Source organism: Lissotriton vulgaris, chromosome 4_1 (assembly GCF_964263255.1).
Source record: "Lissotriton vulgaris chromosome 4_1, aLisVul1.2, whole genome shotgun sequence".
Taxonomy (NCBI): Eukaryota; Metazoa; Chordata; class Amphibia; order Caudata; family Salamandridae; genus Lissotriton; species Lissotriton vulgaris.
This window is the reverse complement of record NC_141691.1, coordinates 552,540,581-552,556,682: the sequence shown is the minus strand read 5'-3', so window position 1 is coordinate 552,556,682 and position 16,102 is coordinate 552,540,581. Positions and strand designations below refer to the sequence as shown.

At 46.2% G+C, this 16,102-nt stretch overlaps 1 protein-coding gene across 48 annotated transcripts in view; it reads left to right on the top strand.

Annotated features, from left to right (window-relative positions):
• Nucleotides 1-16,102, top strand: part of CLASP2 (cytoplasmic linker associated protein 2) — a 1,795,600-nt gene that overhangs the window by 1,411,855 nt on the left and 367,643 nt on the right. For 24 of the 48 annotated variants that reach the window (XM_086964693.1, XM_086964694.1, XM_086964709.1 and 21 more), the window contains 2 exons: nucleotides 2,186-2,264; nucleotides 2,370-2,420. In XM_086964693.1, the coding sequence (XP_086820819.1) occupies nucleotides 2,186-2,264; nucleotides 2,370-2,420 (130 nt within the window). The remainder of the gene's footprint in view (nucleotides 1-2,185; nucleotides 2,265-2,369; nucleotides 2,421-16,102) is intronic. The other 24 variants (XM_086964698.1, XM_086964704.1, XM_086964710.1 and 21 more) reach the window with 1 other exon arrangement.

The window sequence follows — 16,102 nt, the reverse complement described above, 5'->3', positions numbered from 1 at the left end:
CCTTGTGGCTCCGGACTGGGCTCGAAGGTACTGGTATCCCGAGCTACTCAGCATGTCAGTCGGTCCCCCGATCCGCCTGCCCCTTCAGGAGGACCTTCTGTCGCAGCAGCAGGGGACGGTCCTCCACCCGAACCTGTCCAGTCTCCACCTCCATGCTTGGAGATTGAGCGGCGACAGTTGAGGCCATTTGACTTGCCTCCTGAAGTCTGTGATGTTATTCTGGCAGCCAGGCGTCCCTCCACTAAGTCGGTATACGCCTGTCGGTGGAACAGATTTGTGGCATGGTGCACAGCAAAGGCTGTGGACCCTCTTTCTGCCCCTCTTTCGGAGGTTCTTCTGTTTCTTCTTTCTCTTGCCCAGCAGGGCTCTGCTCTGGGCACTATCAAGGGCTACCTTTCTGCCCTTTCAGCCTTTTTGAGGCTTCCTGATCAGCCTTCTTTGTTCAAATCCCCGATTGTAACTCGATTCTTGAAAGGCATCACTCACATGTTTCCACCTGTTCCGTTTGTGATGCCTCAGTGGGATTTGAACCTGGTTCTAACTTTCCTGATGTGTGCTCCCTTTGAGCCCCTTCATTCTTGTCCTCTCCGTCTCCTGACTTTAAAGACGGCTTTCCTGGTTGCCATCACCTCTGCCAGGAGAGTGAGTGAGCTCCAGGCTCTTTCTGTCCAACCTCCTTTCCTGTCCATTCATCCTGATAAGGTGGTTCTGAGGACTAGACCTTCTTTCCTGCCCAAGGTTGTTTCGGCCTTTCACATCGGGCAGTCCATCACCCTCCCTTCCTTCTTCCCGCCTCCGCATCCTTCAAAGGATGAAGAGCGGCTCCACCGTCTGGACCCAAAACGTGCGCTTTCATTCTACATGGATCGCACACGCCAGTTCCGGGTGGATGACCAACTGTTTGTTGGCTACGTGGGTGCGAAGAAGGGACGGGCGGTTTGTAAACGAACCATCTCTCGATGGGTCGTCCTCTGCATCAAAGCGTGCTACTCTTTGGCTCGGAAGGAGCCTCCTGTTGGGCTGAGGGCCCATTCCACTCGGGCCACGGCGGCTACTACTCCCCTGGGCCGGGGAGTCCCCTTGCAGGACATTTGCCAAGCGGCTACGTGGGCCTCGCTGCACACCTTTGCGAGGCACTACTGCCTGGACAGTCAAGTCCGGAGGGATGGCTTCTTTGGCCGTTCTGTCCTCCAGGACTTTCTAGTGTAGTTTGTATTGGTTCGCAGACCCACCACCGGGGTTGGTATTGCTGGGGTATGTATTCTAAGGTAAGGAATCTAACACTAACGTGTTTCTTTCAGATGAACAAGTTACTTACCTTCGGTAACGATATATCTGTAAGAAACATTAGTTAGTGTTAGATTCCTTACCGAACCCACCCATCCTCCCCGTTCTGCGAACTGATACCTAGGGTTAAGGTCATCCCTTTCAGGGCCCTAGTTTTACATGGCACCAGTGTTGGTTCTCTCATGGCTCTGCGTCTCCTGGCGCGGAAAAGCTGTGTGCAAAGAACTGACGTCAGCGCGCGGAGGCGGCGTCTATATACTCCAGCGACGTCATCACGGCGCACGACGCCGACGACGGACGCGGAGCCGCAGGGGACGCCTGCAGACGACGCCTACCGACGCGCAGGGGTACTGCTACGCAAAAGTTTCCGGATCCAGACTGACGCCTGGGGATATTCATATTCTAAGGTAAGGAATCTAACACTAACTAATGTTTCTTACAGATATATCGTTACCGAAGGTAAGTAACTTGTTCTTCAAAGTATTAATAATATGCATGGAAGAACACTTATTTACACTAAACCCACATTTCATTGAATTGGTAGGTAATGTGATGAGTTAAGGGAGCAGTCAAATAGGCAATTCTGATATTCAAATTAGATTAGAGCATGAGTCATAGCTTGGTCATGTTTAATACACCAGAATTATGAAATAATGTTATCTTTTTTTGTTGGTTCTAGAAATTTTTTTTTAGCAAACAAAAATTATTAAGAAGATTCCCATTTACATCTATTGTATTTCAGAGCCCTGCTCTACTTTTCAGCTCTTCATTGCTTTTTATTTCTGACTTAATGTTAACAGATTTGTTCTTTATTAATATTGATATTATAGCTGTATGCTTACTCTATTTCAAATTTTCTAAAAAGTTATTTATTGTTTATTGGTACTTTTTTTTCCAGAGAGTCTTTTCCTAATGATCTTCAGTTTAATATTCTTATGAGATTTACTGTAGACCAGACCCAGACGCCAAATCTCAAGGTAAAATTGTATTTTTTAAAGATGGGGTTTTGCTAAATGTGAATATTTGATTCTTAATTGCATAAGAATTTTCAAAGATTGGACTTTTTTTTTGTGAACTTTCAGACAGTCAACCCAGCGCTGCAGGACCAGCTTCGCTCTTTTTGGAGCACAAAGGTTTTTTCGCCTGCCTTTATTGCTTTTTAACCTCTCTTTAAGAATTCTCTTTGATTGTTCATCCAATTCTTATTTTCCTGTGTGACCTCATATGCCACTACTAACTCTTTGCAAGAGGCTTGTACGCATGTGTACGTTAAGTTGGCTGTTTGTCCTTACTTAGTTTGAAAGACATCTTTGCAGGTGAATGCCACAAAGAGAAGAGAAACACTTGGGGATTCTAACACCAAGCTCGTATTGCAAACTCACCCTCTTCTGTTCCTCCTAACTTTCTTCTTTGGGTTTGGGGCGTCTGTCCAATAACTGGTTGTTGTTGGGGGCTAACTTATCTTTTGTTTCTTTAAGATTGCGGTTTCAAGAAATTTTACTAATTAAAAATATTGTCTACATAATAAAAATTGTTTTTTGTTATGCTTGCAGTGTATACATTGTAATTTCAGTTTTGTCACATCTATTTTGAGTGTGACCTGGCAATATTTCTTCTCCTATAAGTAGTGGCGGATTAAAAGTCACCCTACTGGAGGGGTGGTAAAAAAAATGTAATATTTGTTTTTTTAAAGTACATAAATACAATTAAATATAGAAAATAAATAAAATGGTACTTACCATGGTTTCCAAAGCACATCCTACTCACTCCTGTCGTCGTCTTCTCCTGACGTCACTTCCAGCTAGGCTTAAACAATCTTGGTGCTGCATGAGAACAGTGCCTGGATTGGCGGGAGCAGCGTCTCTCGCCACTCCTGAGGACACTGGAGGCTTGTGTAGGCTCTTAACCCGGCTCTCTAAGACAGCTGGGTTGAGAGGGTTATAGTCCACGTCAGGCTGGCTGTCGCAAGACAAGCGGCCAAAGAGATATGCTCACTATAAACTAGTGCACAGTCAGGCACCCCACTACTGCTGCCACTCAGCAGGCCCTGCCCAGTCCTTACACTCCGTTCAAGACTGGTTGACCAAACAAAAAAATGGTAATGAATTAACTTAATTACCATTTTATTTTTCGTCTCTGAGGCAATTAAGTGGGGTGATGCTCCTCCGCTCAAACGGAGGAGCCGCCCCTACTTAAAAGTATGCAGACTGCTGCTTAATTTGTTAAATTAGTAATTTAGCCATTAGGCCCTATTATAGATGAATAATTTTAAAGATAATTTGAATAAATCATTGCACACAAATAGAATGTTGGAAATGTTTTAATGTGGAGCTAATTTGAACTTAAAAACGTTCTATTATTTACTTTGTTGTATATTTTTATAGATAGGTTTTCATCAAAGCACCCTTTGTTGTTACGGCTATAGCCTGTTAATTGTGTTGCAATTATGGGTATGAGCTGATGACATGAGTGCATAATACAAATAAAAAGCATTCACAAGCATATACCCATCAGCATGAGAGCAACACCAATATTAGCAACCTCCACACAAAGATGCTCACACTCCAATTGTTCCTTTTTGGTTCATATACCTTCATGTTCACTCTACTTAGAAAGCTTTATAGTTCTGGTAAATCGCATGCCTAAAGGAAGCATTAGTTAGGATTATAAAGCTGGTGTCCTTAAATTAGGTTTCTCCTTGAATCCTAAGTTCACATTTCAGTGTAATTCCTGTAACTCAAACCAACCCACGATTATCTTGTTTCTGTGTATATTTAAATTGGACTTATTAACTTTTAAACCTAACACATGTAGGTTGGTTACCCTCCTGGCTCCAGACAAGTCAAAATCTGGAGCCTCATAATGGCTGCTGGAAAAGAAGTGAAGTCTGCTGGAATACCCCACCACTATGCCCTAACCAGCCGTTAGTAATGCATTTCCAAATGTTTAATTTATAGCTGTCTTTCCATAGCAAAAAAAAACTTGGTGGTCCTGGGAACACAGGAACAAAAGAGTAAATAAGTTGGCCCTTTCATTCTGAGGATGGTGAGTAAACAACCATACTGGAATCCCAGCATCATGACTGTGTAGTTCATTGTGCCACCCTGCGAGGTTGATGAGTGCTTAAGAGAGCCTTTGCCTCCCCTTTGCTCTATAATGCTTGACTACAGTACTCTGTTGACCTCCTAATAGGACACAGGACTATGGTGTTTGGTGCACTTCTTCTTCAAGTACTACAGAGGTCCCACTTATCTTCATGCCTAAGTGTTCTTAAACTGCAGATGCTTTGTTTAAAGGTCAGCGCTCTCCCCTTAGCCTAGTTGCAGAAGCCAGACAGTCACAGAGTTCAGAGAGGACAGAAGCAGACATGTAACTGAGGCACTTGTATATGTATTCCATTCCAATCGATAGGAAGAAGGCCACTTACCTCTAATATAGCCCAAATAAGTTCTGCCAAGAATAAGAAGCTTGACCCTGTGGTCAACGGGTATGGTGCCTGTGATAATAAGAATGAGAAGCCATGGTGATGAAGAAAGGTGGGTCCCTAGCATTTAGCTGGGCCTCACTCATCCATACCCAAAACTCAACACTCATATGAAGTGGGATGGCCATCCTGCAAGATAGGAGCAAAACCATACTCATGTGAAAAGAACTACAGTTGGTAAGAAAGATAAATGCACTGTAGTCCGGAGAAAGGTCAGTATGTTGATGGAGAATCAATACTCCATTTAAAACTGAAAATCTAATGCTAACACAAGAAAGAGTTAAGTAATAATATAACCAAGGATCTTCCCTGTTATGAATTTTAAAATCACCTTTGCAGACTTCTTCGATAAAGAAAATAAATGATTCTACATTCAAGAAAACAACACCCTAATTAGTGCGGATAGGAAAGTTCCCTGTTCATATCTGCGTCCATTCTGAGAAAAGTGCCATTTTAAAGATGCTACTGACATCGCATAATACATGATTAAACTAATACATTTTCTTCGTGGGTGGTAACGTCAGTGAGATTTGGTAACACCTGTGGTGTTGTAACATCAATGAGATTTGGTAACACCGTTGGTGGGGAGATAAGGCTACAACACACAAGAAAACCATTAAAACCTTTCAAATTGCTCAGTTCTTTCCCCTCATAATATTACAGTCTCAACTACAATACAACACAATGAATGTGCCAGAATGAAGGGGGCACTTTAGGCCTGACCAAAGTGGATCTAGTCGATTGTTTGACATAGGTGCTTGCCAAAATGAATCATGATCACTAAGACTTGAACTGCAACAAGTCATGATGAATAAACCAACTGACGTAACAAAAAAAGAAAATTTGCTGGATAAGAAAGCGCTAATTCTAGAGGAGTTGACAGCATGAGGACAATAAAAAGGAGGGCAGAAGAAAGAACATCAAGTATCTTGCAATAACGATCAAAAGGCGAGAATACTGAGAATTACATGCATGAGTTTTTCTTGACCATTTTTGTTGAAGAGGAATAGTACATCTCTGATAGAAGATTGTTGGCTTCCAACAATAGGGGAGCAGTGATAATTATGATTTTTTAATCCAAATTCTAGAAGGCCTAGACATAATAGAGGGTATTAACTGCTGCCATTGGACATTTCAGTTTGTCCATGGTGCCAATTTCCTATCACTGTTAAAGTAGAGAACTCTGTTCAGACAAACCTTCTAGAATATCTTACTCAAGCATTACAGTAGGAGTGAAGACTGGAAGAAAAGAAATCCGACTAGGAAGAGAATGAAAGCTGAAGAAAATTGAACATAACGTTCCCAGCAGTCTGGTTCAATCCAGAAAGCAGTTATGGGGTGAAAGAGAGGACAGGAAATATACTTATACTTACATTATGCTTTTTTGATGGACAAGGGCTTCACTGCCTCCTTACAATTTATGATTTGGCCATTTGTTAACCCATACGTCATGAGGAAGAACTGTGAAAGGAGAGCCCAACTCCAGGTTATGCTTGTTTATATTTTAAGCGACAGGCTAATGTTTTCTACTTCATTGACTGGTGGTTAGTGTTTCTGTAGTAGGGAATCTCCATTGTTTGGAGAAACCCATTGAGTAGTGTTCTTGAGGCTACTTCCACACTCTAGGACACGTTGTAATAGTAAATGAGTATAAGCTGAAAAACACTGAGATGATATCAGACAAATGATATTTGAATAGGTAGGTATATCTTCTAAATGTTGCGTCTTAAATTGGTATGTAAGTTTTAGCTTAAAGCTGTGTAAATAGGCCATATTTTGGGTTGTAGTTTCAGAACTGTTGAGGTACCTTTGGCCACATTATTAGTCATCTTTTTTTAGGAAAGGTGTGGGTGCAGCTGACTTGACTTAGTGCTAGTTCACTCTGAAAACTAAATCATAAAATGGGATGCACCACTTTAAATTGACCATGTTCCACGTTACGTTACGTTTTCCAATCCACAGTCTGAATACACCTAATATACAAAAGAATACGAATGAAACCTCTGGAAAAAAAACTCAAACTCCCTAGGCAAATTTGGCACAAAGGGTTCTAGAACAATTCTTAGCAGCACTGCTACAAAGGAATTATCCCATTAAATAAAAACCTTCCTTGCGGGCAATACTTTATGATACCCTTGGTGAACAGAAAAATAAGCAAAACACTTGGATTTAGCATTTCACCCAGTGTGGCACAAGAACCTTTCATATTTGATTCTCTTAAAGTAGACCCAAAATTTACAGAAAGCTTACATAATCCTAAGAGGGAAAAACCATCAGTTTGCTGACACATCATTAAATGGCTGTTTTTCAAAACATGATTTCTTTCTGCTGGCCTTGAGACTTTTAAAGACATTTTGTGGACATTGAACCCTGTAAAAATGGGCTGTCCTTTCTTTTCCCACACCCAGAAGAAGTATGCTTTATTTTACTAATTCTTATCTAATTGTTCCTTGTGGATTAAAATAAGAAAGCTAATAATGGTGTGAGTAAATAGAAAATTAAAAAAGGGACCGTACAATGCCCAGTGCCACAACGCAGATGGCTGTTCAGTTCGCAGACCACAGGTATGGTGGATCTCCCAACATTTAAAGCAGGATCAAGGGGCGCGTCCAAGGTGGCGACCGTGTAAGACATGCTTCACAGTCGCTCCGATCCGCCGAATCCATCAGCAATACAATCGCCTTCCATCCATAAGCAACATTGGACGGAGGACACTGACGCTGCTTGCCTGATACTCTGCGGCGGCCCTTGGAGGCTCGGAGGACTGCCGCGAGCTGACCGGACACAGAGCTTCGCCTCGTGGTACTGAGCGCGGATTGCTGGGGCCTGCTTGCTATGGCTTGCTGGGGATCGGCCTGGGACCTCCCCTCCCCCGACTGTCTGGGCCTGCCAGCAATCTCCGGGGGGCACTCATCGTTGGGAACTAAGCAGGACATCGCGGAACCAGACCTGGACCTCTGCGGCTCAGCGGCTACGACATGGCCTGACTACTGCCAGCTGCGGATTCGCCGGGCACAGAGGAACAGAGTCCCGGGAGCACAGTGAACCGACCTTCTGCCGGCCTACTGGGATCAGCATATGGCATCCTTGCGCCGATCCCCGCCCCTGGGGAGCTTCAGGTACTGTTTGCTGTTTCCTCCCCTGGAGCCTTGTGGCCTACTAGCAACTTCCTCCCCCACCCCTTGCTCTGGGGCAATAGCTGATTCGCACACCGGGAGCGGACCTGGGGCCCGAACAGTTCTGCAGCCACAACTGCCTTGCCACCGACGTGGGGAGGGCCCAGGAGACTGCAGCCATCCCCATTGAGGATGCACAATCCGCGGCTTGGAGCCTGCCCAGAGAGAGTTGCTAGTGGCTGTGGCGCCTTGATCTTAAAACCCTGGAGGCTGCAAGTAACTGCCAACACCCTGACGTCTAGTTTGCGCCTGCTTGCGCTCTGCCTCGGGGGTGGGCTGCGGCATCCCCCCTGATGGCAGCGTTGGGCCCTGGTGTTGACCCATTCACCTTCAGCAGTTTGCCGGGGAGCGGGTTGGCGGACGGTGGGGTGGACGGGGCAGAGAACAGGATTAGCGCTGCACCCCGAGGCCCCCTTTCTGACTGCCACAAGGTGCTTGCGGGCCCTTGTAACCCACCGCTCTTGCAGGACCTTGTCTGACCTGGGACTTGCCAACGCACTCTCCTCCAGGAGACCCCCGCGACCGCCAGCAGCCGCGTCCACGCAAGAGCACCACTGAGTCAGCCATGGGGCTGACCTAGCCCTGACGTTGACTTACTTGCTCATCATATAAACTGGGCCTAGTAATCTCCCCCCCCTTTCATGGAATCGGTGCATTCTGGGAAGGACCGCTCAAGGTCATTCTCCAACCCAAGATAGTGAGTCCGCACCCGGAGATGACGACGGGTGCAGCGGGCGGACCGGACGCTCTGGCCACACATGCCTTCATGACATCGCTTTTCTTCACCCTTAAAGAAGACCTTCAAGAAGTCAAAGACCAACTGACAGTGGATTTACGGGAGGTTCGCCGCAATGTCTCAGAGATTGGGGACCAGGATGCAACACTGGAGGAGCACGAGAATTGACGCGATGAAGTACTCGAGCTGCTGCAAATGGAGGTTCTCCTACTCAAGTAACAGCATATCGAGCTCCAGGGGCAGGCGGAGGATCTCGAGAACCGCTCACGTCGCAACAATGTTCGTATCCGAGGAGTGAAACCGGGAGCAGAGGAAGATGATATAGAGGGCTTTGTGCAGGCCCTGTTCAGACACATCCTGGACCCGAATCACACTATGGAGATACGAATCAATAGAGTTCATCGAGTAGGCCTGCCCCGCCGTAGCAATGCACCTCCTCCGGACATCCTGGCGTGTGTCCACAAATTTTAACTGAAGGAAAGTATACTGCGCAAGGCCAGAGACTCTCACCCCCTACAATTCCGTGGCCTTTCACCAACGCTTTATCAAGACCTTTTTGCGGTCACGCTGCTCAAGCGACGGGAATTCCAGCCCATTACTCAATGCCTGAGGGAGAAAGGGATCCCCTACGTGTGTGGTCACTCCTTTCTCATCATCTTTAAATACGACGGAAAGCTACATCAAATACTATCACTGCGCGAAGCCTCCTACCTTCTTGGACTCCCGCCTCTAGCACCACCACGCTCACAGAGCACCCACGCCCTGCAGCAACATTCAAGACCGCTGGAACACCATGGGCAGGCCCTCCTCCTCGCCCCTTTGCCCTCACGCAACAGCCAGTGCAAAAGAGGAGGAAAATGCCCTGGCATCACTGGCTGGCAGTCCCACCAACACTTCTCCCACTTGATCCTCCCCGCTAGCTGACGCATGGAATTCAGGCGGGTCGGAGGGCCGACACCCTTGCCCCCTTTTTGGACCTGAACTGTAATTTTCCCCCTGAACTCTGTTTCTATGATGAACTTATGTCATTCGCGCACTGTGGCGAATTTTTCTTTCCACGTTATAGCACTCACCGGTGTAGGCCCGGTCGGACGATTTCCTTATTGTCCATATTGTTCTGTATCAGGGTTTGTTTTTTAATTGTTAGGGTTGGGTGGGTTCCCTCTTCAGTGAGTCCTTATGCAGGACACGTTGGCAGCAGTCTGACTTACTTAGAAGTCTTCAGCCCCCAGGTTCCTCCTATCTCATTTCGACTTTGGCGCTGCGCACCATCTCCAGGAGCTTACCCAACTCCTTCCTCACCCATCTAGATCTTAAAGTAATCAGTCTCAACGCACGGGTCCTAAACAACCCAGTTAAACGGAGAGCAGTGCTATCACTATTGGAAAACTCGGGCGGAGACCATGCCTCCTCCAAGAAACCCATCGCTTAACATCAGACCCCCATTGCATGCGATACAAACACTTTCCCCATCAGTACTGGTCCTCTATGATAAGCAAGAGGGGTGGAGTGGCCATCCTAGCAGCCAAACACTTTATCGGTTCAGCAATTGGGCCCATCGCGTAGATTAAAGGATGCCTTTTAGTCCTACGCCTCCAAATTGGCTCCTCCTTCTGCATCATAGCTTCCATTTATTCCCCGAATGAACGTCCAGAGAAATTCTCAATAGACGGTTGCACCGAAGTGCTATACTCTCCAGACCTGGTGGTGGGGGTGTGACTTTAATCTAGTGATACACAGGGACCTAGACCGTTCCGGCTCTTGCACTAGGGGCGATGACGCCCTCTAAAATTCAGGTGAGGACTGACTGCGCGACGCTGGGATTAGGGACGCATGACGCTGCCTTCACCCGACGGATGGTGACTATTCCTAATATTCAGCAGCACACAAAACATACACCCAGCTACTTCCTGGTCACCTCCGCTGCCTGGAACTTAATCACGGGGCTATTATCGAGAAGAGGGTCCTCTCTGATCATGCACATATTCCCCTGTCCCAACGCTTCCCCTCTGAGCGTTCTGGCCCTACGCTGGCGCCTGCGAGACTCCTTGCTTAGGTCCCCAGATGTAGTTGCGGACATTAGGCGCTGCATTACGGACTATATTGCGTCTAATGACAGGGAGGACACGCCGCTATCCTCAGTATGGGAGGCGCTCAAATTAGTCACTGGGGGGCTCTCATAGCTAAAGCCGCCTATGACAACAAAATTAGGCAAACACGCTGATCTGGAAGCCGTGGTCCAGGAACTGGAGGCCATACTGAAATGTACGGGCCCTCCTCGCATATGGTGCCCACTATGGAGAGAACACCTCAAATTCTGCCGCCTCGATCTTGACCGCGCCAAACATGCTGCAGTGCCCCCAAACATAAATACATTGTGGGCTCCTACAAAGGAAGCGGTATGCTGGCACATTGCCTTCGCAGCCAGCAAGAAGCACATTCGGTCTTAGCGCTCCAAGATGACGCTGGTCGATCTATCTCTGGTAACGCCCAGATAGTGGCAACCTTCCGCTCCTTTTATAGTGCACTCGCGGCGGACCCTTCTCTACATTTAGATCCCTCAGCCTATCTCGCCGGGGCAGCAGTAACGCCCTTGCCTGCAGTTGAAGCAGACTCCCTGGAAGCACCTATTCGTATAGAAGAAGTGATATCCCCTATTGCGAGGTTAAAGCTACAGAAGGCGCCAGGACCTGATGGCTTCAGGGCCCTTTTTACAAGACTTATTGCCCAGAACTTGCCCCACTGCTAACCCGGTTATTTAATTCCTTTGCCGACACTGAGGCTCTCACCCCTTGTATGCTGCAGGCCTCTATATTGGTTATCCCTAAACCAGGTAAAGACCCGGAGCTTTGCAGTTCATATCGGCCGATCTCCTTATTGAATATAAATGCCAAACTATTCTCTAGTATACTTGCACACAGACTAAATCCCCATATGCCGGGTCTCGTTGACCCAGATCAGTCCGGCTTCATCCCGGGTAGGCAATGTGGGGTCAATACCAAACGCATCTCCCACCTCATTGATAAGGTTCACGGGTCAAAGGAAGAGGTTCTTCTCCTGGTGATCGACACAGAGAAAGCATTCAACTGTGTACACTGGCCGTACCTCTTTGCGACTCAGGAACGCTTTGGAGTGGGGTCGCGCTTTAGACTCTACATTGCAAGCATCTACAGCGCACCTCAAGTTGCCATTCGGGTCAATGGTGTCCTTTCTGCTCACTTTACAGTAGGGCGGGGAACACGGAAGGGCTGCCCCCTTTCTCCTTCGCCCTATATATGGAACCAATAGCCCAGCGACTCAGAGACAACCCTCTTCTTGCCCATGGGATCTCATTCGGCCTAGATAGACACCTTCTTAGTCTGTATGCCGACAACCTTATTTTCTCGGTAGCACAACCCCTAGCCTCTCTGCCAGCTATTGTGGACGACCTCCATGAATTTATCCAGTTTTCTGGCTTCAAAATCAACATGCAGAAGTCACAGGTGCTCAATCTCACGGCTTCTCCGCAGACAGTGGAGACTCTTCAAAACCGGTTTGCATTTGACTGGGTGCCGGCGGCATCACGTACCTTGGACTGGTCCTCCTTAAAAGCCTTGTGCGAACAGTGGAGATAAATTACTCGACCCTGCTACAACAGATTCACCCAGATTTGCACTGGTGGCGCCACTTGCCTCTGACATGGTTCTGGAGATTATCTGCGGTTAAGATGAATGTACTAACGCGGGATCTTTATCTATTCCAAACCCTACCGCTGAATCCCCTTCGCAAGCCCTTCGGCTGATACAGTTAGTGATTGAAGCACTCATCCAGGGCAAGGCTGAGCCCGATTGCGGAAAACACAGCTTCAGAGACCTAAGAAAGCCGGAGGACTGGCCCTCCTTAATATTACTCAATATTTCTATGCCTCCCAGCTACGGTATTTGGTGGAATGGAATCGCCCCATGACCGAGAAATACTGGATGTTCATGGACCAAACTGTAGCGGGCCACAACATTTGGCGAGATGCCTGGAGGCTGCGACCGGCTCGGGCATGGAGCTTATACTCCTCTCCTGTGAATGCTTGCCTGGGACAGGGTTTCCCAGTGAGCTAATCTGTTCACCTTCTCCTCTCCTCTGACTCCACTTTTTATGAACCCTGCTTTCCCACCAGGGGTGAATAACGGAGCAGCTGCACGCTGGATTGAGGGAGGCTGTAAACGCCTGGGCCATCTATTCGACCTCAGCGGCCTGATCCCATTCAAGGAACTCCGATCGGACTGTAATCTGCCTACCTCAGATTGTTACCTGCACTCCCAAATGTCACACTGGTTATCAGGGCCTGAGACACGATCCCAGGCATTCCGCCCGATGCTGCAGCTTGAGAAATGGGCACTTAGCAAAGAAGATGATAAGCACCTCATATCGGAAATATATGCCTTCCTTACTGCGGCTCTTCCCAAGATATGCACCGCTGGGCAGAAAAGATGGGAGGAGGAACTAGGCCGTACACTGTCTGACAAGGAAAGGGAGGATGTTTTTTTTACAGAGCACACTACCTACTCCTCAAGTCACACGGAAACGGCCTTCAAGATCGCAACATACCTGTACTGTACTCCTGATAGAGTCTCCAAATGGCGACCTCGGTGCGATGGCCTCTGTTGGAGGGGATGCAGTAATCCAGGGACTCTCCTACACCTACTCTGGCAGTGCCCCAAACTAACCCGCTATAGGGACCAGATACTTGATGACATTGACAGGGTGTTCACCACCTTCACACCCCGACTCCCTGCGTTCACCCTTCTAGGCCTTCCTAATGCCTTATCTTTTCCCCTGCGTTCGCTTAGGGGGCGGCAAATGACGCTGGCATTGAACGCTGCACACAGACTAATACTAGCACGGTGGAAGTCAGAAGCAGTTCCGGACCACATACACTGGGTACATCAGTTGTGGAACCTATTTGCGATGGAAAAACTCTCCATGGCTCCTGCTGGGAAGGCTGCAGGCTTTGCTCAAACCTGGTCCCCTTTCTTGGCTATTCTTTGCACAGAAATTCGGGAATTGACTTGTCCACAATATCTCCACATCCTCAAACTGATTCCTGATAACGCCTATATTATTCCTTAAATATACTTGACATCGATTTCCCCGCCCCCTCTTCCACTTGCAGACCTAGTACCTTTGCAGTGGCATAGAGGATTCCTGGATTTAATATTGTTTCTTTTTCCCCCCTTTCCTTTTCTAACCTTACTGAGTGGCTTACTGAGGAGGTTGGGTGAGGGGAGGCTGTGGGGCTTGTTTTGATTTATTTACTGGTTTACAGTATTTGGTTCCGTTCTATGTTGAACTTGACATTTCACACCAAGACCACTGCCTCATGGACTGCAAAATGATACCAAAGGGGATGATGGGCGGGGCATTGGAGCAAATCACTCACTCACCCCCAGTCAACTGATCTGGGTTTAATCCATCATCATTCTTTAGCTCACTCCACCACCCCAGTTCAGACATGGCCATATGCAAATCAGTCTGACCCTGTGCCTTATGGACTGCAAAAGGCACCTAGGACCTCTTGCCTCTCAACTCGCTCGGGCGATTGCCCTCAGCAAACTTGTCTACCAGTTACTATCTCTCTCAAGATGGAGCCGGCCCTGTTGGGTTGTAGGCGGCTTGCTGTGTGTAATAGTTGAAGGTCTTAAATCCGCCTCGACCTCTTTGTACAGCTGAAACTAACTCTGCCAGCCTGCTGAGTTGTATGCGACTTGACTTGTCCACTGCTTTTATTCTGTCAATAAAATAGATATAATACTAAAGTAGGATCAAGCAGTTTAAAAAAGAAAATTATGAATACATTCCTGAAATTATTTTTTAAGATGTTTGGCAAGCTAGGGAAAAGAAAATGTTAAATTCTAAAATTATTTAGGCTGAGTAGCATGTTTTTTTTCTTTTCATCCCTTTTCTCCCCAAAAGTAATTTTGGCACCCGTTTCTCTGCTTCCAAGTTCCTTTCTACTTATGTACCTCTTCTCTCAGTTCCTACAAGCCTTCATGTCCTCTTTGCCAACCCTATAGAGGGCAGCTTGTGCCCCAGAATCTAATGTAGCTGGTATCCTCCCCCAACATTGCTTAACCTCTCAAATTCAACCCCACCCACCTTAAACCACTGTCAGAAAGTCTGATCCACTTCAGCCGCAGACCCTCCTCTTAATAAAGGCTTTCCCTTTTTGACTTTCTTCGTAAGTTAAAACCCAGCCCTCAACTGTTTTGTAGTGCTGAAAGAGATGGAGTTGGGATCGGTCTTCAGGTTTCTTCTCTTTATTCACTGACTCATTTCAGATGTTAAAGAATTATCTTCTTTTACTTTTGCATTGCCTCTTCCTTTTAGCAATTGTTTTGTTTTCCCTGTATCTGTTTTAACAAAAAGATCTTGTGTCCAATGTTTTCATTTTTTCCCCTTTGATTAGGGTTTAGGCTTCTGGGCGGTTCATTATTGATCACTATTGCCTAATGATCTTGCCAAATATTTTTCAAAAATCGTATTTTTTTTTAATTGCCTGTTTTTAATTTTGACATACAGGACTTTTTAGAGAGTCAAGCTCTGAAGGCATAAGATTAGTGACAGCTTTAAATTACTAAGGCTGAACAAAGCCTAGCAATATTCCTGTACACATTTCCTGTAGAGGTGTATATAACATCACCCAAATAATGTGTTGATGAGACTAAATGGTGATTCACTTGAATATATTCTGTTCCCCCACCAAGTATGCTTTTAGCTAAGGAGCCGCAACTGTATGTATATGTAAAAGTTACTTATACAGCTCCTGTGCACAGAAGTTTCTTGATGCTATAATAACCTAACCATAGTGGCAGTCGCAGAAGCTTTTTTCAGAATAAGAACATTTTCAAATGGTTCTGGAAAATAATAAGTAAAGATATCAAATTAATGGATAATAGTAGAGAAGTATTCTTCCAAGTGACCATGGTTGAGAAGGCACAGTTGAGAACCTGATCATTCGACCTTTAATTGCAGGTGTAAGGGGGGGCTGTGAGAAGTGTTGAAAAACAACTTTATGGACTATAAGCATAAATGCAATCTTTTAATGCACCAGAAGCTTATGCAATTGTTTTGAGAAAGATACAATATTTTGTTGTTTTGGAGCCTTGCAAATCGAACAAGCTGCTGCCTTCCATGAGAGATTTGTCAGGGGCTGATAATAGTCCCATTGTCATATCAAGGTGAGATCAAATGTATGCAGTGATCAGGGGAACATGAAATTATTAGGTATGAAATGGCAGAAATGTTCATGTAGTTCTGAAATGGAAAAAAAGACACTTGAGATCTTAGAAGCATGAGAGTATATGAGAAGTTGACATCAAGATCGATTCCCAAATAAGAAGCTGTGTTTGCAGAAGGAGGGCAAGGACCCACTAATGAAGGGAAGGT